Here is a 19,765-nt window from a genome sequence, read left to right on the forward strand (position 1 = left end):
GCTAGGCCGGCAGGAACCAATCCACTGGGCGGCACGAGAGGACGGGGGCGGGGTCGCCGCGGGCGACCCAAGCACTAGGGCTCCGGCTACGTCTGGAGCAACGCTGCGCCTCGGCCTTCCGGTGCCCGGCCGGGCAATCTCGTCTTCTCCTGGACACCCCCACCCTCAGGGGCCAGACCGCCCCCGGCCCCTCCTTCGCGGGGGCAGAGCGGCGGCAGTTGCCGGGAAGCGCGCGCACCTCTTCCCTCCCCTCCACAGTCCTTCGCTCACGTGCCACTCGTTTTCCCTTTTTCTCCGTTAATAACAGCTGGGTGGCTGGGGGAGGAGGGAAGGTGGCCCCGGCGGAGTCTGGGCGGGCACCTCCCACTCACCCGCGAGCCGCCGTGGGAGCAGGAGGATGGCGGCGGTAGCAGCGGCCGCCCGGGAGGAGGCGGTGCCGAGGCCCGGGGCGCAGAACGCGGCGGTGGCGGCAGAGAGCGGCAGCAGCCCGTCGCGGCGCAGCAGAACCGAAAGCAGCGGCAGCCGCACAGCCACCTGAGCCACCCCTCCCGCCGGAGCCAGTGAGGGGCGCCCGCCGGAGCTCGGACCTCCTTCCTACCCGTTTCTCCACGTCTCCCGCGTCCCCCGCCCCCCAGACGAAGAGCGCGCCCGGTGTTGACCGCCCCTCGGGGCGCCGGGCGGCGGCCCTGGACGTGCGGGCTACCCTCTGGGCCGGCCGCGGCGCCTCGGCCCTGCCCTCTCGCTCTCGCGCTCTCTCCCGCCCTCCCGGAGCTCCGGGCGCTGCGCGTGGGCCCGGCCCCGGGCAGGGCGGACATGGGCGCCAAGCAGAGCGGCCCGGCCGCTGCTAACGGCCGCACCCGCGCGTACTCAGGCTCGGATTTACCTTCCAGCAGCAGCGGAGGGGCCAATGGGACCGCGGGCGGCGGCGGCGGTGGGGCGCGGGCCGCGGCCGCCGGGAGGTTTCCTGCTCAGGTGCCCGGGGCGCACCAGCCTAGCTCCTCGGGCGGAGCCGCGGCGGCCTCGGCGGCACCCCGCAGCCGGTCGCTTGGCGGGGCCGTGGGGACCGTGGCGTCGGGGGCCCGGGCCGCGCAGTCCTCTTTCAGCATCCCCAACAGCAGCAGCGGTCAGTATGGCTCTCAGGACTCGGTGCACAGCAGCCCGGAGGACGGCAGCGGTGGCGGCGGCGGCGGCGGCAGGGACCGGCCGGCCGGCGGGGGCCCGGGCGGGCCGCGCCTCGTGATCGGCTCGTTACCAGCTCACCTCTCGCCGCACTTGTTTGGAGGTATGGTCCCCCTCCCTCCCTGGTTCCCTGGCTCTCACGGGCGGCACGTGGGCCGCGGCTGCATTTATTTTTACCCTTCTCCTTTTCTCCTTCAGCCTGAGCGCCGAGGCTTGGCCGCGCTGCCCGGCTCAGTCACCCCTCCCGGGAGGAAAATCACCACTTAACCCCAGGGACGCCGCTAAGGCTAGACCCTAGTGTTTGTTTTTTTTTAAACGTGTGCACTCTTACCTCTGAGCGGTTCCCCAGGACAGAAAGCCCTTGTTTTCCCCGCGAAGTGAAAAGAGCAAATATTATTTTAAAACAAACCGACGCGGCAGCCTTGGTGCTTGTGGCTTTTAGTATCAGGAAGTCAGAAGAGCTGTTGCTAAATGTAGCTCTATCTTGGGACTCGAGTGAGTGGTGAGCACTTTTTAAAGGCCAAAAGTCAGAGGGTCTCAAACAAACAATGAGTATTTGAAAACGGAGGAAGTGATCTCCTTTGGACTGATGTTAATACATGACTAATTCTTTAGTCTGTGCAAAATAGTCCTACGTACTACGCACATTTAATTGGATGAATGCATTCATGGAAAGTGTATTTTTAACCCCAGTAAACTGCTGCCGTAGATAATGGTTTATGTTAGTCCTCCTTAATTTGGACAGCGTTTAAAAAATTGAAAACAGTTTAAGGAGAGGAACTACTAATTATCACAACTCTTCCTACAAGGTGCAGTAGAAAACCTAGGAGGTGCTTTTGGAAAGCAGTGTTGACTTGAGTTCAGGAAAAGTCATTGTGAGGAATGGAAATTTTTAGTAGCAAAATGATGTATTTTTACGTAGAAACAGGAGGAAGAGTGCACTTGATTTGAGGAACAGGAATTTGACCTCTTCAGTTATGCTTTATAGTGATCTTTTATACCCTCAAAACAGTTATAGTGAATGGAATCAACACACTCCTCCAAGTTCATGGGGGGGGGGGCTGGTATAGAAGTTAAATGTGCTTAGAGAGGCTGACTGTAGAAGATAAATATTTCCATTTCATTGCATTGTGTGCCTTGGTGTAACACACATTCACAGTTGAGCACAAATAAAAGCACACACCATCCCCTCCTTTTACTGACCCTTTTTCTCAGTGTTTATAAACAGGAGAAATTTGAGTAGGAAGTTGGTCAGGTGGGATGTTCAATAATGTAATTTATCTATGTTGATGTTCTGTACTATCAGCCTTCATGTCAGCATAAATTAAAAATGGGAATGTCATGTTTAGTTTTTTCCATCTTTTTAATACTGCCTTGCACACTCACTATAGAACAACTATTTGTCTTATTTTAATTACTTTTTATGGTCATTTTGCTATGCAAATACAAATATTAATGTTTTTTAAAATTGGGCCATTAAAAAAAACTTTGGTTTTTGAGAAAAAGAACGAGGTTTACCTTTCTGTGATTTGATTATAATTAACACAGGGACAGGTGCTGTAGTCACCACATCAATAAATAACAAAAGACAATTTCTTGAGAATGGGCGATTAGTGCAATAATAAAAGATAAGCTAGTATTTAAAAACACTTATCTTTTTGAAATGAAAATTTGCATTTAGCAGTTATGGTCCTCAAAAGGTAGTATGTTTAAAAGCCTGCTAAAGAAAGGGAAATAGAAAACGGCTTGTCAAATTAATAGTTCTTATATTTTTAGAATACTGATTACTGTCTTTATTCTTTTTTTTTTTTTTTTAAGGGTTGATATCCTTTAACAAAGAGTCAGTATATCTGTATGGGTTTATTTCCTTAAAACAATTCCATTCAGAACAGAGGACAAATATAGTTGATACCTATGCTATTATTAAGTCATAGTAAATTAGGAAATGAACAAGGCCTAGTTGCTGAAAGTTAGAAGTAAAGCATTTATTTCTTCTCTTACCCAAGTCCCTAGCTTTGTGCACTTGGTTCTTCTGTCCTTTTGGGATGAGGGTAACAGGGGCCTAGCAGCAGAACAGCGATGCTGAGGAGCGTGGGGTGGTCTGTCTTAAGCAAAGCTCTGCAGAGAACTGAGCCCTGACCTCTTCAGGCATGTATTGTATGCAATATGCCTTCTAAAGGTTAGAAGGATTCTGGGAAAATTTGAATAACCTGTGTTCAGTGGTTCAGTTGAGGAGCCCCAGTTGAGAAAGGCTGGAAGAGGATCAGAGAACTTACCTGTTCCCCTGAGATAATGGGAATGTATCAAAGTGCTTCTACCTTAAATCATAGCTGAGACAGGAAGATAGAATACACGTGTGAAAACACACCTTTCTAGTGACATGTGCTTTCATGAAATTTTTGCCTCTATTTCAGTGGTTGGGTTTAGCAGGGAAACTTAATAGTATGCTTCTTATCATCCTGAGATTTAGGGATCCAGATGAGGGGTCTTATTTTAGAAATTAGACGTGACTATACTTCACATTGACTTAATTTTTAGTATATGTTATAGTATTAACGTGTTTATTCGGTTATAAATTGTACAAATCTCATCTGAATGAGAAAAGGAGTATTTCTGAATTAGTGGAAATTTACTGTAATTTTGTAAAAGTTATTTTAATTGATAAGTTTGTATTAAGCGTATCTCCTAATAAGAAAATATGATACTAATAAGATTCAAAATTACCATTCTCTTATGGGCTGTCATGTAATTTACAGGAAAGGAAAACCCAGTATTACTTTTTTTTTTAAATTTAGGCACCTAGCAAGGTGAACTGTTACTCTTCCGTCATAATGAATTACCAGATTGAACAAGGTTTCTGTGTTGGTGGGTTCTGCTCCCACTTGGACACGTAGTTTGGTGGTGTACACCCTCACTTAATTCTCTCTAGAGGGAACCAGTAGAGAGGTGCTTACTCTGCACGTTTCAATTTACAGAAATTTCCTAGAACTGAGTTGTTGGGTAACAGAATATAATAACTATAATATATGCAGGAGTTTTTAGGTGAGGTGGGATATTCTTGTGTTTGTTATTTTCAGGCTGCTGAGCGTGATACTATTAAAGTGAACCAAAGCCGCCTTTTGTCTGTCACTTTTGTTTTAAAACAGGTCTTAAGGGTACAGTCTAATATTTACAAGCATAGTGGTGTCTCACAGAGGACTTTCTGGGCTTTATTTTGTGTATGTTTTTTGCACTGTCAAGTTGTTAATGTTCATAAGAGTAATTATTAGGAGTGGTAATTATCCCTTCTTTAATGATCCTGCAAGGAAGGGGGAGGTAAATTGGACTATAAAAGTATACCAGTGAATGGAGAGTACATTTAGAGAAACTGTGTGGACTTAGGAAATGCCCATGAGTCTGGGGGTGAAAATGTAGAGTGAATTAATCGGACAGTTAACTGGTGGTGCTGGGCAGCTTCTGACCCCTCCTGAGGGCCGGACTCTGTCTGGGTGTGGTATGCCCCCGAGGCTGGTTGTAAGGCACTCGGGGGCCTCCTGTTACTTAAGAAACATGCTTCCTTGTATTGAAGGAGTGTGGGATATCTCATAAAACTGAGTATGTTAAAATCTGTTTCTAGGCAGATTGACTTCTCTTAATTTTCAGGACAGATGTAGGTTTATTGTGATTAATCTACTTCTATTCCTGAATGTCCTGGTATTCAGTCGAAGACTTTTCTGGGGTCTTCACAGAAAAGTGACAGAAGAAAATGACACTTCTAACAGCAACTCCTGTCACCCCCCAAAAAACAAGAGCTCTGGGAGTGGTTCTCACTTACAATCCCATGTACCTAAAGCACTGTAGGAGATACCTTGTGTTTTATGCCTTTTATGCTCAAGTGGGGACTCTCATGGAAGCGTCTGCTTCAGGAATACTTTGAAGGTCTCTGCACTGCCAGGTGGAGGGTGGGCCGGAGTGGCTAGTGTCGCACCGGGCGTCATCTGATCTGAGAGCTGCCTGACCTCAGTGCTCTGGATGCTTTGCTGGCTGCTAAGTGGTAAGAACTCTGCTGTTTTACCAACAGAGAGTGTCACGAGCAAGGCCTCCAGCCCCTCCGATTTGATTGTTTTGCCTGGTAACCAGTTAGTAGGTTCTAATTAATTTTCTGGTTACCGATACCATTAATTAGTTACCAGCTTACCTTGCGTCTACACGGAAAACTGTCTTACTGCTATGCTTACTTCGTATACTGGGTATATGGACAGTTGAGTATTTAGCAAGTGGGTTAAAAGAGAAGTACAGAACTACTCTGTGTAGCAAAGTACTTCCTGAATGTTTTAATTTTGCATGTACTTGACTGGTATTAACTAATGAATTAAGTTGGTTTTATACTAATTTAACTGTTTAGAAATTGGGGAAAACATACCCTTTGTGTGAATAAAACATTCAGAAATAAACTTTAGATTCTGATTGTTAGTTTGTATGCTGCTTATTAACAAATAGCTACAAATTTATGTTCCTAAAACAGCATGTATTTATTATCTCCCCTTTTCTATGGATCAGGAGCCTGGGAGCAGATTAACTTGGGTAACTGGGCTGTTACCTAGGGACTCAGTGGGGATGGGGTCCACTTCCAAGCTCCCTCCCTCCCTCATTTTTTTGGTGAAATTCATTCATGGTTAAGCTCAGGACGGATTGCTTCTTCAAAGCCAGCAAAGGAGGGAGCCTAGCAGGATGGGCTGCTGTCGCACTCTTCTGTAAATATGTACATGTGATCTCATACAGCTCATGGGGTAGAAGCAAGTCAGGGTCCTCTTCACACTTGAGACAGAAAGGTGCAAATATCAGGAGGCAGGGTCAGCCTGGGTCACCCTAAGTCTATCTGCCACATCCTTTACAGACTTAGGTGCAACTGTTCTAACTTTAAACTCAGTTTTTACTTACTTTGAAAAGTAATAATGTATACAGTAAGTGTTGATTTACTAAACAGCCCCTTCTAGGGCTGGGCATTGTGGTGTTAGTACAAACTTTGGGCTTCTTCCTTTTCCTGCTCTGCTCTCAGTTGAGACTGTTACACTGTAACAAGTGCTAAAATAAGACTATTAGCAATGCTTTGTAGGGTAGCTTTGTCTAGGGCAGTAGTCTAGGGCAGACTACTTCACAGAGAAAGGTAACATTTCAACTGTTTTTGAAGCATTCAGAAATTTTAGCAGGGAGGACACTGCATACTCAAAGCAGCGCCCACAGGGAGCACTAAAAAGTTAAACGTGTCTGGATTGTTGGGAGCAGGGAGGGATGGGGAAAACATAAAGCCAGAGAAATAGGTTTGGACCAGTTGTTGAAGGATTTTACAGTGTTCTAAGTGTGTTTAACCCAACCAAGTTTTGTAACAGGGTAAGTACCGTGGTCAGGCCAGAGCACCGTGGCAGTCGCCGTTTTCGTGGGGACGGTAACCGTCTGGAGTGGTGCAGGGCTCAGCATTGGGAGCTGGGTACAACATGATTAAAGTGCGCCTTAGGACAGGAGGGTGGTAGCAGGAAGGTAAGCCAGGACTCCTTTAGAATGTAGTGGGTGGGTGCCTAAATTGAAATCTTGGCCTTGGTGAGGGAGAGGGAAAGTTGGATTTGATTGAGGTTTCTCAGGTAGAATTGATAGGATTGCAAACCTGTGCGTAGTGATCCCATTAACCAGTATTAACAGTAAAGAAGTAAAGAACAACTTCTAGAAATAATAATGAGTTCTTTTAGGCCTGTTAAACTTTTGAGTGGCTATAGGATTCCTCTAGAAGCATCCTCTAAGCAGCAGGAAATATGAGTCTCTAATTTAGGACATTACAAGAAATTGAGAAATTGTCAATTTGTAGATTATAAGTGAAGCCAAAAAGTGGCGAGGATTACTAAGGGATGGGTAGAAATTGAGGAGCAAGGATGACATTCTGGGGTGCAAGAACTTGAAGAGGCAGGCAGGTTAGGAGGCCAGCAGTTAGAATGGAAGCACAAGGAAAATAATTTGTTCAAAATATTTTTATTATAAAAATATGTGTTCATTAGAGAAAAGTAAAATACAAAAAAGCACACATAGGTAATTGAAAATCCCTTGTAATCTGTCCACCAGAAAGACTAGAATAAAACGTTGATGTTTATTTGACATAGAGATATACAGGGTGAGGCAGCAGTAGGTTTACAGTTGTTCATATGGAAAACAATAAAATAATAGAAGAGTGAACAGTTCACAGACTTATAACTGTAAACTGTAAACATACTTTTGCCCAACTTTGCATGTATACTTTTTCTCACACACATTTGTTTTAGATGGAAAATTTGGGCATTCATTCAGTACATCCTTTTGATTTTATACATTTTTGATATTCTAATATAAGGTTTAAAAGCTACAGAATTTCCTCCAAAATGGCATTAGCTAAATTCCACAAATTTTGAAGTTTTTTTGTTGTTGTTAACAGTCAGTTAAGTATATCTTTTGATTTCTTTTGTGATTTCTCCTTTGATCCATGAGTTACATGTTCTTTGATAACTTGAGCTTTCCACCTCGTCAGTTTCTGCTATCATACTAAATTTTTTTATAACATGATTTTTAAAATGCCTTCCTAGTATTCTGAAAGTCACTCAACACACACCTAATGAGAACCGCTTTGCCAAGCCCTGTCGGAAGAAATGAGGCACGTGTCCCTGTTGTTATGGTGGTTGCATTTTGCGTGATGTCTGTTGGAGTCACTCTGTGCCTTGCTCTTTTTTTAACAGCAAAGACACCTAGCATGTCAAAGACGAATAAGTGCATTCCTACATTTGAATGTAGGGTTCTGACCCTTTTGCATATCCTGATTTTTATTGGAATGTAATTTGTTTCAAACAGCCAGCTCTTGGTTTGAACAATAAATTTACTAGTTTTATTATTCTTACTTCATTAGCTCTGCTGTTATCACTTAGTTTCTTTCTCCTTTGTAAAGTTAATTTTGTTTTTTTTCCCTCTAGCTTCTTCATTTATTTTTTCATTTATTCTTTTAAGTTTGGTCTTAACATTTTTAGGTGGTAAGTTTACTATTCAAAATGTATTCGATACTATGGTTGTTGATCACCAAATTATTGTTTTTTTAAATCATATATTAAAACTTACTGCCCTAGTGACATGTTCTATTTGCATAAAAATATATGTAAGCTGAATTTGGAACCAAAGAAAATAGGTGTAATGGACACTGTACAAATGGGGACAATTACTTATAAAGTCTTAGAAATAAAATTGTGTTGTGCTTAATAGCTCTTCTTTTATAACCCTTTGAATGTGCTACAAGATGTTCTTAATCAATCTGAACGTGTTTTGTGTGTGGTAGGAGATGTTTGGGATGGTTGGTGAGAAGTTAAGGCATGTCAGTCTTTTTGTTAAGTGTGTGCTATTTCTCCAGGGCAGAATCTGAAAAACTTAGCGTTTTTATAGCTGCTCTATGACTTACTGCATCTCAGGCAACCTGGAAGACATGGCGTTTGATAAAAGCAATTCACTAATTTGGCTGGTGCTTTGGCACCCTCTGATCTGAGAGCTCTGAGGTCTTGATTTGGACTTCGCCAGAGTTCTTACCCATCACTTCTTCAGAAACAGTGTATCTCATCACCTTGAAACCTTGAAATCGTAATTCCTTAGTAACAGCCACTGTTGACTTTCTTCACCATCTTGCTTTGGACAGAGTTGTTCAGAAGAATGTCATTGGTCTCTTTTTTTAAAAGAACAACTGAAATGAAGAATATTTAATATTACAGACCACTTTTTGTATGAATAAATATTAAACTAATGCCAACACTCTTGAATAGTAATTTATGGATTAAGAAAGTGTTTTCATATGCATTAACTCATTTGAGTCTTACGAGAAGTATGTAAGCTGTTGTTTGGAGCGGAAAATCAGAAGTTAAATGAACTGTGTGCCATTGTATTTTAAATGTTACTTATTCTGTGTCTTAGTTGCAAAGTGTATGTAACCTAATTAAATTTATTCTACTAGTTTAGCATCCTATGCAGTTGGCTGTTTTCCTTCTCCTGTGAAATTTTCTGAGTTTTAAAAAAATTTGTTTAGTTTTATGTGTAGTCCCCAAACCCTCCTAAAGATGTATAAATCTCCTCTCAGTTTGTTCATAAACTAAATATCCTGTGAATTTTATCCTTTTGTTGAGTCTCTTCTGAGGCTTCCGACCAAGTCTGGTCTCTCTGTTCATTACCACCTGGGGATCCCATTTGCTTCTAGTTCCTTGGGCTCCTGTCTTTCTGACAGGGAAAGAATATGTGTGAAATAAGTGACACTGAGACTTCAGTGTCTGAAAGAAAGTATTTTATTTCTTCCCTCGCTCTTGATCGGTGGTTTGGCTTGATAAAGAATTCGGGGCTGGCACTTACTTTCCCTCAGCGCTCTAAGGGTGTCGTCTGTTGCTCTCTGGCTTCTGGTGTTGCTGTTGGGCTCACCGATGTCACTCCAGTTGTTGCTCCCTTGTATGAGGCGTGCTCTTCCTCCTAATCCCCTGCCTCAGGCTTTTGGGATTTTTTTTAACCGACGGTCATAAAATTACACTGTATGTCTTGGGGTGTGTTCATCCATTGCACTACATATTTGGATTTTAAAATGATTTCCTTTTCCATTTTCTCATTGTTTCAGTGTTAGACACAGAGCGGTCCTTTGCTTTATCTTTATCTTCTTTTTTAAATGCCTTTTTTTCTTTTGGGGGGAATTCCCCCGAACTTTTATCTTCTAGCCCTTTAGTTGATTTTTGTTTCTATAATCTCTCTTAATCTCCAAGAGCATTTTATTTTAAATTGCGTTTTTTTCATACACTGTTTTGTACAAGTTTTGTAAGAATATTAATGATCTATACTTGTGTTTTCATCAATGTTTTTTTCCTCCCTTTTTGACTCAATTTCTTCCCAGTTCCTTTTTCTCATTGTTCGGTTTCAGTCATTGTTTAGGTTTCCTTCTTCAAGTGTGTGGTGATCATCGGCTGGTTACTTGTGCTTTAAATAAAGTATGGCACTGAAGAAGCTGATTGGAAGCTCTCCGTGAATGTAGGGTTATCTCTCTGGGCCCTTTTCTCAGGAATATTAAATTATTGTCTTTTCACTTGGTCTGGTCATATTTTCGAGAATGGATTTTCTCCTTTTTTCAACTGGAGGACATACTTTTTTATACTAGGGTTCTAGGAGCAGAGATAGAAGAAAGTTGAGAGTCTTTTACCCTCAGTATGGTCCTTTCATTTAATCATCATATTCAGTAGGTACCTCTGCCTTTAGATTTTTCTGTTATCCCCAAGGACAGAAACCTTGCCCTCTCCAAAAAACAGAGTCTAATGCCAGGGTTGGGGAGGGAAGGTCGCCTACTTGACTGAAAGTCAGGGAGGACAACTGGGGAGCTCTAGCGGCTTCTCACACAATATCCAGTGAATATTTCTGGTTTTTAGGTCTCTTTTTGTGCCTGTAAATTTTTGTGCTTGGTGTAAGTTGGGTTGCTTCTCTGCTTTCCTAGTTCTGCAATTAAAGTTACCACACATTTATTTTCTCTATCCTCTTATAGGCTTATTCCCTTTAAAAATGCATTTTTAATGATATTAGGAGAATGGTCTGAGCAGAGACTAATACATTTGACCAAGCAGTCATCTTTAAATGCAAGTCCTCTTTTTTTTTAATTGCCAAAGAAATATGAATTCAGTTCTATGACATTGAGACAATTCATATATAATTTATTATAAACATCTTTATGTACATGTACACACACTTCTTCTTTCACAGTTATGGGGGTGAGGGGTACAAAACAGGTCTCACCAGGCTCAAGCCAAGGCTGTGGTAGCCGCTCCTGAAGGTTCTGGGGGAGAGCTGCTTCCTGGCCTTTCCAGCCTCTAGACACAGGCAGCACTTCCAGCTTGTTGTGACTTCTCCATCCTCAAAGGGCTGCCACGCAGTCCTTCCCAGGCTGCCGCCTCCCTGGCTGTGACCCTCCTGCCTCCCTCTTCCACATTTTTTTTAAGAAGCCTTGTGATTAAGTTGGGCCCACCAGATAATCCAGGATAATCTCCCTATTTTAAGGCCAGTGACTAGCCGCCTTAATTCGGCTTTTCCTTGCCACCCAGCACGGTTCCAGGGACTGGCTTGTGGGCCTCTTTGGAGGGCCACCATTCTGCCTAGCACAAGTGGCAACTCTTGAAAAGTCTTTGTTTAAACTTTAATTAGCAATTCACTGTTGCGCCTTACAGAATTCTTTTTTTCTTTTTTTTACTATTAATCTAAAAGATGGTTAAATGAATATTTTTCAAATCTTGTATGGGACAATAAAAATGAACGGACTGGTAGAATTGAAAAAGCCAACACAAAAGAAAAAAATGCAATGATCTTGTGTAGTCTTGAATGATTGAGAGCAGAGTTGTCTAATTTTTATTCATAGTAAATTAAATACTAAAATTACATCTAGTAATAGAAGTTCTTCGTATACAGTTACTAGGTCTCTGCTGAGTTAATGGATAAACTTTAGGTGGTTCATAAAGCTTTTGAAATTATATACAGAATTTTGTGGTTTATGTTTATTTTCCTAGAGGAATAATCCATAGTTTTCAATCAATTTTCAGAGGTGTTTTTCAGCCTAAATTGATTAAGAATCATTAGCCATTGGTCTATGAATTTTTTCCATGTCTGATTAAATTCTTAATATTTTTGGTATAGTTCTCTATATTTTGTATAGTTCTTTTATACTTGAAACTTTAAGTATAAATCAAGTTATTAAACTGCAATATGCTAGATGCCGATAGTAATAAATGTAACACATGGACCCTGTTTTCACTGAGCTGGGCGATTGTCATGCTCTTCTCAATTTTTTTTTTAACTACTTAAAATTTTTTCACTGAGCTTCCTAATTTTATCGTCATTGGGAACTGACCTCTGTGGAAAGGAAGCAACTGCTTTTTTGCTTTTTTTAAAATTTAGGGTTGACTTCATTTGTTGGAAATGCACAGAACCTAAGTGTATAGTTAGAAGAGTTTTGACAAATACATTTGCCAATACATTGTCAAAATAGGGAACACCCCAAAAAGTAGAGAACACCCCGGAAAGTCCTCTTATGCTCTTTCTTGGTCATTCACACCCTACTTCCAAGAGGCTGATTAATAACTATCTATTTATACTATAGATTGGTTTTGCCTCCTCTTGAACTTCCTGTCAGTGGAATCATATAACATGTACTCTTTCATGCGGAGGGTAAGTTAGAATGGGAGCCATTGGCCCTGGCCGGGTAGCCCCATTGGGCAGAGCACTGTCCAAGTACACCTGCATTGCAGGTGTGATCCCTGGTCACAGCACACACCGGAGTCAGCGAAGAACGTATAACTACGTGGAACTACAAATCAAATCGGTGTCTTATCTCTCTCCTCCATCTCCTTCCCTTCCTCCCACCCTCCCTTTTCCCCTTCCCCCTTCTCTCTCTAAGTCAATTTGTTTAAGAAAGAAATGGGAGACATCGGAAAGCTTAGTGAATTTTTTCTCGCTACTCCCATTTTCCCTGCTCTCTCCCTTTCATGCCCCTCCCTCCCAGTCACTGCACGCTAACGTGTGGACACTGACACTAAGAATACCGCCCTGACTGGCGTGGCTCAGTGGGTCGGGCATCTCCGGCAAAGCGAAAGGTTGCCCACCAGTTTGATTCCTTATCAGGCACTTGCCTGGGTTGTAGGTTTGGTACCCACGGTCAGGGCGCTTACGAGAGGCAACCCATTGATGTTTCTCTTTCACATTGATGCTTCTCTCCCTCTCTTCCTCTCTTCCCCTCTCTCTAAAAATAAGTAAACAAAACCTTTAAAAAAAAACAAACAAAACTAAAGATACCAAAGTGTTTCTGTAGTAGAAGGCTTGAGAGGGTAAATATCTCAAAAATAATTAAAAAAATTAACACTTCAGTTTATCCCTACTTTATGCACAGTGTAATTTTAAATTGTCTGATTGGCAAAGTTTTGGGATGATAGTAAATGTTTTAGGTGGTATGCACTATAGCAAAGTGGGATATAGTTGATTTATTTGCATATTATCAATTCTCAGGAAAAGGACAAAGTTCAGGGTACTTTCTGTTTTCTTTGGATCAGAATTTCCAAATGTGGGAGAAATCTCACTTAACCAAGAAATACAGAGAAGTGGTTGAACAGGATTTCAAAGAGTTGGGAATTTATCCTGTTTTTGGTTTATCCTAAATCTTTAAAAAAAAATTAAGTAGACATCGGCTAGACATAGAATTTTCTTTCTGCCTAGAATGTGTTTTTATGAGTCCAGAAAGTATAAATAAGTCAAAGATCATTTTAGGTTTTGTGCACAACTTCACTGTAATCCAAAACAACAGCTGGGCTTATTTCCTCCTACATAAGGAACTCGCGTGTTACGTAGGAGGAACCAGGAAAGGGAGTTCTGTGGCTGTTGTGACAGTGACACAGACTGTACCAAGCCTTTGATGGGGATCCGTGGTCTCCTGAGACGTGAGTAGGAGAGAGGGATCTGCTCGTCTTTGAGGCCTTCGTGCTCTCCTGTCAAGCCACGTGGCTTGAGAAAGGTGAATGAGGTGGCAGTCCCTCAGTCTGGGGGTTCTGTTAGTGTCTGTGGGGAAGACAGCTTTTCAGAAGCTAGGAGATGGGCTTTATTGAATTCCTAAAAGCAAACTAGGGCATGGTTGGCTGCATTCTCTTTGATGTCATGAATGTTTTTGGAAGGGGCACTGGATAGGTGAGAATAAGTTCTACTTTGAGGGCAATACAACTAGCTTTATGCTCTTTGTCTTTCATTTTCTTGGGCTTCAGTTTCCAAGCTAGACTAAAGAATAATGAAGCTTTTTTTTTTTAAGCTGTGTCCATGGCTTGGATTTGATATACAAGAATAAGCAAACCCCATTCTTAACAAACTCCAAAATTTATTTAAATTTACTGTATGAGAACAGATTGTTAGGTTAGGCCAGCAGCCCAGAGGAGTGTCCTTCTGGACTAGTGTGTGAAGGGGGAGCATAGTGATGCTTGTAGAAAGGGACGTGCTGTTGCTGGTTCAGAGACGGATGTGGTTTTACTTTGTCAGGGGTGCAGGTGTTGTGAACTAGTTCTGCCAGATCATTTCTTGGTGTTCTGAAAACAGTCTTCCTCTCAGAGTCAGGAGCTCCAGAGGAATTCAAAAAATTTGACAGACTTCAAAAAGTTGAGGTCCTTTGGGGATCAAATGGTCCACCACCCATTGACATTATTCTTGCTTTTTTTAAGTATATTTCTCACATACTTAGTGCCTTAAGACTTTTTTTCCCCAGCATAGTGTAGTGAAGAATGTGAAAAATATCCCTTATACTGTGTATGAAAATGCGGCGGTGGGCTTTAGCAAGCAAAAGCGGCACAGGCTTGGGTGCTTCCTTGTGTTTCAGCTGGCTTTAAAAGTGAGCACTGAGAGGACTTGAATTGTTGTCTTATCACAGTCTGTGGATCTGATTTTTCTTTGTTGCCTTACTTATTTTCTCAGTCAAAAAATAGTGCTGCCCTGGCTGGCGTGGCTCTGAGCGTTGTCCCTCAAAGTGAAAGGTTGCGGGTTTGTTTCCTGGTCCGGGGTCAGGGCACATGCCTGGGTTGCAGGCCCAGGGCACATGCCTGGGTTGCAGGCCCAGGCCACGCCGTTGTGGCATGTGTGCGAGAGGCAACCGATCAATGGTTCTCTCACAGGCCAATGTTTCTCTCCCCCTCTTTCTCTCTCATTTCCCCTCTCTATAAAAATTAAAAAGACAAAACAAAACAAAAAACACCTCAGTACCTGCTGCAATAGGCCAGGTAGGCCTTCTGGTACCGCTGATGCAATGGTGAAAAACACTTTTGTCTGAAGTAAAAGTCTGGTAGATAGATAGCTTAGGAATAAATGAATTAATATCAGTGTGGTATGGGTTTTGTTTTGGTAATTTTCTTACCAAATTAATGTGCATATGTGTACGTAAAAGACCAGAAGGTAATATCCATAGAGTCAAAACTGGTTATTTCTGGATAGTAGGAATATTTCTGTTTTGTTCATGTATTGCCTTTTTTCTTTATTGTAATGCTTGTATAACTTATAAACAGAAACGAATTGATGGTCGTTTCATCGTGATTGCGGCTCTTACTACCCCTGCACTGTCGTCGTTGCTCATACTTCCAGAGCTCAGATTCACACTCAAGTCTGTCTGACTCCAGGTGGGCGCGTGCCCTTAGCTCTTGGGCCCTACGGCACAAAACCTGCATTGGATAGCGTCGCTGAGAGTTCAGTCTGGTCCCATGAGATTCTAAAGGGAAGTGTTCTGGAACCCAGCAAGTTTGTAACTCATTAAGTTTTTACAATAAAGAAATCTGGTTAATTCATTTTAATTCAGCTTTTTTCAAAGTAATGTCACAGTAACTTGACTTTTTTTTTCATCAATCTTTTGTTGATGGTCTGGTTCTCAAACGATAGCAGGCATGAGAATCACCCCCACCCGCCTTCACGGCAGGTTTTGATTCGGCAGGTTTGGGGTGAGGTGGGGAACTCGCATTTCTAACCTGTTAGCAGCTCGTGCTGCTGGTCCTGGAACACACCTAGACTCCCTTTGTTCTGTGATTTGCAGTCCCCTGTCACCTTGAGCTGTGAACCCCCAGAGCTCTTCTGTTCAACTGTGGTGGTAGTGTTTTCCTGCTAAAGAGGGTATCTTAGGAGCAGGGCATAATTGTGTTTTGCCATGGAAAGAGACTCGAAAGGTGGCTTTATTAACTAAATTACCCAAGGGGCATTATTTCCCTTCTGTCATCAGTATTTTTCTGCTAGCCTGTGAGCTTCAGTTTAGTCATCATTAGATGGAAATGATTAAACCTACCTCACAAGGCTGTAATGGATTCAATGATACAGTGTTTGCAGAAGCACCCAGTACAGGGCCTGGCACGTCCCGGTGAGTCTCCTGTGTGCTGACATGTGAGGATTTCACTGAGGATTTCACTGAGGGGGTTTCGACCGCCTGAGACAGGAGAGTTGGGGTGGCAAAAGCAGCGTATTCGTATGCTCAGTGGCAATTTTTGTGTATGCTCCCCCCCAAAGTGTCACGTTCAGCGGGTTTTCCTTGAAGTTGCCTGGGGGAATGGCAGTAAAAAAAGAGGGTTATTTCTAATTTATCCTGATAGTGGAATGATAGCCCTTTGAGGGCATCCTCGCTCAAGGCAGGAGTCTACTGCTTCTCTTCACCGTTTGGGTTTCCAGCCTTCCCGTGCTTTCTGGCCCAGGAGTGTGTAGCTTTCTTGGCAGTTTATTTTTTTAAGGTTTTTTTTTTAAGTCCTGGATTTTGAGCAGTTTCCATTAGCAGAGCTGTTAGTACCTGTGGCACACTGCTCCTGGAACGGCGCTCTGTGTTACTGAATTCAGCAGGCTCTGCCGGGTTGCTCTGCAGGGAAATGCAAGCTGAAGTAGTAATATGATAGCACTTTATGCATGTCAGATTGGCGGAAAGTAAAGTAATAACATACCGTTTCAGGTGATAGCAGCTGTAAATGATATTGGCGTACACGTAAATTGTTCTGGTCTTTTTAGGAAACTTAAAAACAGCACATGAAAGGCAACAACTGTCATGTCAAAGGGACAGGCTGGGGGAGGTATGGTTGCAGCAAATGCAAGTGGCCATTGCTTGCATTTTTCTTTGGTGAAAACTGGCGAAAATATGAATGAACGTCACCAGTCTCTTGTGTTTAGGGATGTGGGGGTTTGGCCTTGCTTAACTGAAGAGCAAGAACAGGTGGACTTCAGGGGCATTCACATAGACTTAGAAGAAATAACAGAGAGCTGATTGATAAAAATACTACAGCTTTCTTCCTTGCTAACCCACCACAGGGTGGAGTAGGAACAAGAGAAGTAAAGGGCCAGGGGAGTGAAAAAGGGAGCCCGTGGCGCAGGGGGGCGGTGGGGGGAGTTGGCGCCTTGCGGAGCTGGTCTTCCCGCTCAGGACTTGGGCGGCCATCCCGTCGTCAAAGTTCCGTTAAGTGAGCTTACAACGGAGTAAGTTAGGTTTAAAACAAAGGTACTAAGCACTCAAAACGCAGCACTTTCCGGTTTTATTACGTCTTCCTGTTACCTGTGTCCTTGAGGTTACTGACGTCTGTTGTGTCTTCATAGTGGAGAGAGTGTGTAATCATGTGCTTGTTTCTTCCCAGTTTCATGTTCAGGGATGACACTTGGGTAGCTTGAAATCGACATAGACAGTTTATACCATGGAAATCAGCAAATGTTGAAAAATTAGGATTTTTCCCTCCTCTGGAGAGCAGTTGTTAAGCATCTACCAGGACACCCCTGGTGTAGCATTTTGCTGTTTGAGGGACCGATTGCCTTTCATCTCTGTAAGTGTACTTATTTTCTGAAGTTTTGGCCTTTCGTCTTAGGTATAAAGCTTTCATTGTTCTTAGGGAAATGGGGAGCTACTAGTTCTAGTCACATGTTTTTAAAAATATCTGAAGTTCAAAGGAAGATATGCCTTCTTTTATTTAGCTTTTACTTGTATGTTAGACTGTATTTTTTTGCAAATTTGCTCTCCAGGTCTTTTAAAACATTTTTATTTAAAGGTATCCTTGGAAAGTCTTTCTTTGTAACAAATAAGCCCACAATTTATCTTTCTTGTAAGCCATTGGTTTCATTTATTGAGTTCCTTGTAACAAGGAATACAGGAATACACTTTTTTGTTCTTTTTAATGTGAATGTGTGTGTGTGATTTAATTCTTAAAGCAGTGGTATAGGTCAGGTTGACCACTTCACACGAAGAAACATTACTTTGCTAGTATTTTTACTTACGACTAGAATTTGATTTTTTTTTTTTGTGATATTAAAGTGTTTTATCTGAAGTGTTACTTTAGAAAATCAATAACGGGAATTTTTTTATAAAAATTGTACTTCACATTACATTTACCTGTCATACATATTTTCAGCACTTAACAGGAACAAGAACAAGATTGAAACATTGTGAAAATAATTATTCTAAGTTGCTTATTTATTACTATCTATGTAATATAGTGGTTTAAATTTGAGGTCTACAGTTGGATGTTAGTGACTTTGGCCAAATCACTTAAACTCTAAATCTCTATTTCTCAAAATTAAAGTGTGGATGGTAGTGGTATCTACCTCAGGCGGTGGTTTTGAAGATCAGATGAGATAGTGTAGCATGCAGCAGATTGCTTAACTCACAGTGAAAAGCCCTGCAAATGTGAACCAGCATCCTTATTATAAAAGTAATGAATTCTTCTATCTACCTGTTAAATGGTGGGTATGAAAGCTTGTAGTAAGTAAAAGATTACATGAAATACTTACCAAGAAAAACTATTGAAACAAAGCCATGAAGAGTGAAGTCCAACCTTTGAGGGCATATTAGGTGCATGTGAGGAAAGTGGCTCTAAGTCTTTCAGTTGTTGAGGAAAATGGTTAGATACCAACCATACCAGCAAACAGTAAAGCCATCTCTTTCATTCATGGAAATGGTAAAAGACTGCTTTCGTTGCACAAATATATTTCGGATAAAAGCAGGTGATTTCCCGAAGATACCGGATAGTCCAAATGCTATAGAATAGAATTTAAGTCAGAAAAGGATTCTTGGTCCCCTTAGTAAGTTAAGTTGCATATTGACTTGTCCATTATAAAAATTACAGACTTCACTGTCTTTGCCTTCTCAGGTGTGTTTTCTGTTAAGAATAAGCCCTGTGTCCAAATAACAAGCAAGACAGGAATGAGGGGCGGCAGGGGCGTCAATCGTCCATCTCTCAGTGCGGCTGGACAGCGGCCGCCTAACCTCTCATTTATGTTTATTTGCTATCTTATTCTTGGTGCCTAGAGTTGATATTGTATTGCCACTTTTTATTCTTAGTATTGATTGGTTTTCCCTCTTTTTTCTACTCTGCTACCTCTATTCCTTCCGGAACCAGTAGTTTAATGGTAAGTATGTAAATAAAATTTACAAAGTTTTTGACCTAGTGAGGAATTTTTTACCCTCACCTATTTTGGTGAAAACTTTGTAGACTTCAGACGGATCTCTGTGGTTTCCCAGGTTTTCATTGTTGCCTTGTTTGTGTGTAGACGAATAAAACTTTAGTTTTGAGGTAGTCCTGTCTTTGCATGCTGTGTTACATGGCATCCATCGTTTGTGTGTTTCATGGTGACGTTTTCCTTGGAGCTTGCACTCTCCTTTCCCCTTCTTTCAGCTGTTTTGGGGAGGAGGGTGGGGGAGGGAGAGGCTCACTGGAGTGGGAAGGAGAAAAATCTTTCTCACCCCTGCATTTTTATTTTTTCTTCAGTATTTGGAATCTTTCCAGATTTTGTCAGTTAGCTATCCGTAAGATGTTTGTTCTGTACACATTAAAAAGTAATTACTATTATCTTTGGTCAGAATTATACATTGAGTCCAAGTGCATTTAATGTATCTTTCATCCATTGTCTTGTAACTGCTATATTTTCTGTCAATTTCTGTGTTCTTTCATTTCTCGTTTCAGATTTTAAAATAATCGAGTCTTTCTAAAAGGTAGAAATGTTTTTTCAGATTTATCATAGTAATCTCTGTCATGCTGTTGCCTCAAAACTTTGTACTTCAACTTAATAAAATTTGCAT

At 42.0% G+C, this 19,765-nt stretch overlaps 1 protein-coding gene across 1 annotated transcript in view; it reads left to right on the plus strand.

Moving 5' to 3' along the window:
- Window positions 1-211: 211 nt before the first annotated feature.
- ZNRF2 (zinc and ring finger 2) overlaps window positions 212-19,765 on the plus strand; it is a 72,777-nt gene continuing 53,223 nt past the window's right edge. Inside the window, exon 1 of the mRNA XM_054571317.1 lies at window positions 212-1,282. Within this exon, the coding sequence (XP_054427292.1) occupies window positions 814-1,282 (469 nt within the window). The 5' untranslated portion in view covers window positions 212-813. The remainder of the gene's footprint in view (window positions 1,283-19,765) is intronic.

This window comes from Pteronotus mesoamericanus, unplaced genomic scaffold (assembly GCF_021234165.1).
Source record: "Pteronotus mesoamericanus isolate MK-2021 breed Mesoamerican mustached bat unplaced genomic scaffold, CSHL_Meso_final contig_220, whole genome shotgun sequence".
In the NCBI taxonomy this organism is placed as follows: domain Eukaryota; kingdom Metazoa; phylum Chordata; class Mammalia; order Chiroptera; family Mormoopidae; genus Pteronotus; species Pteronotus mesoamericanus.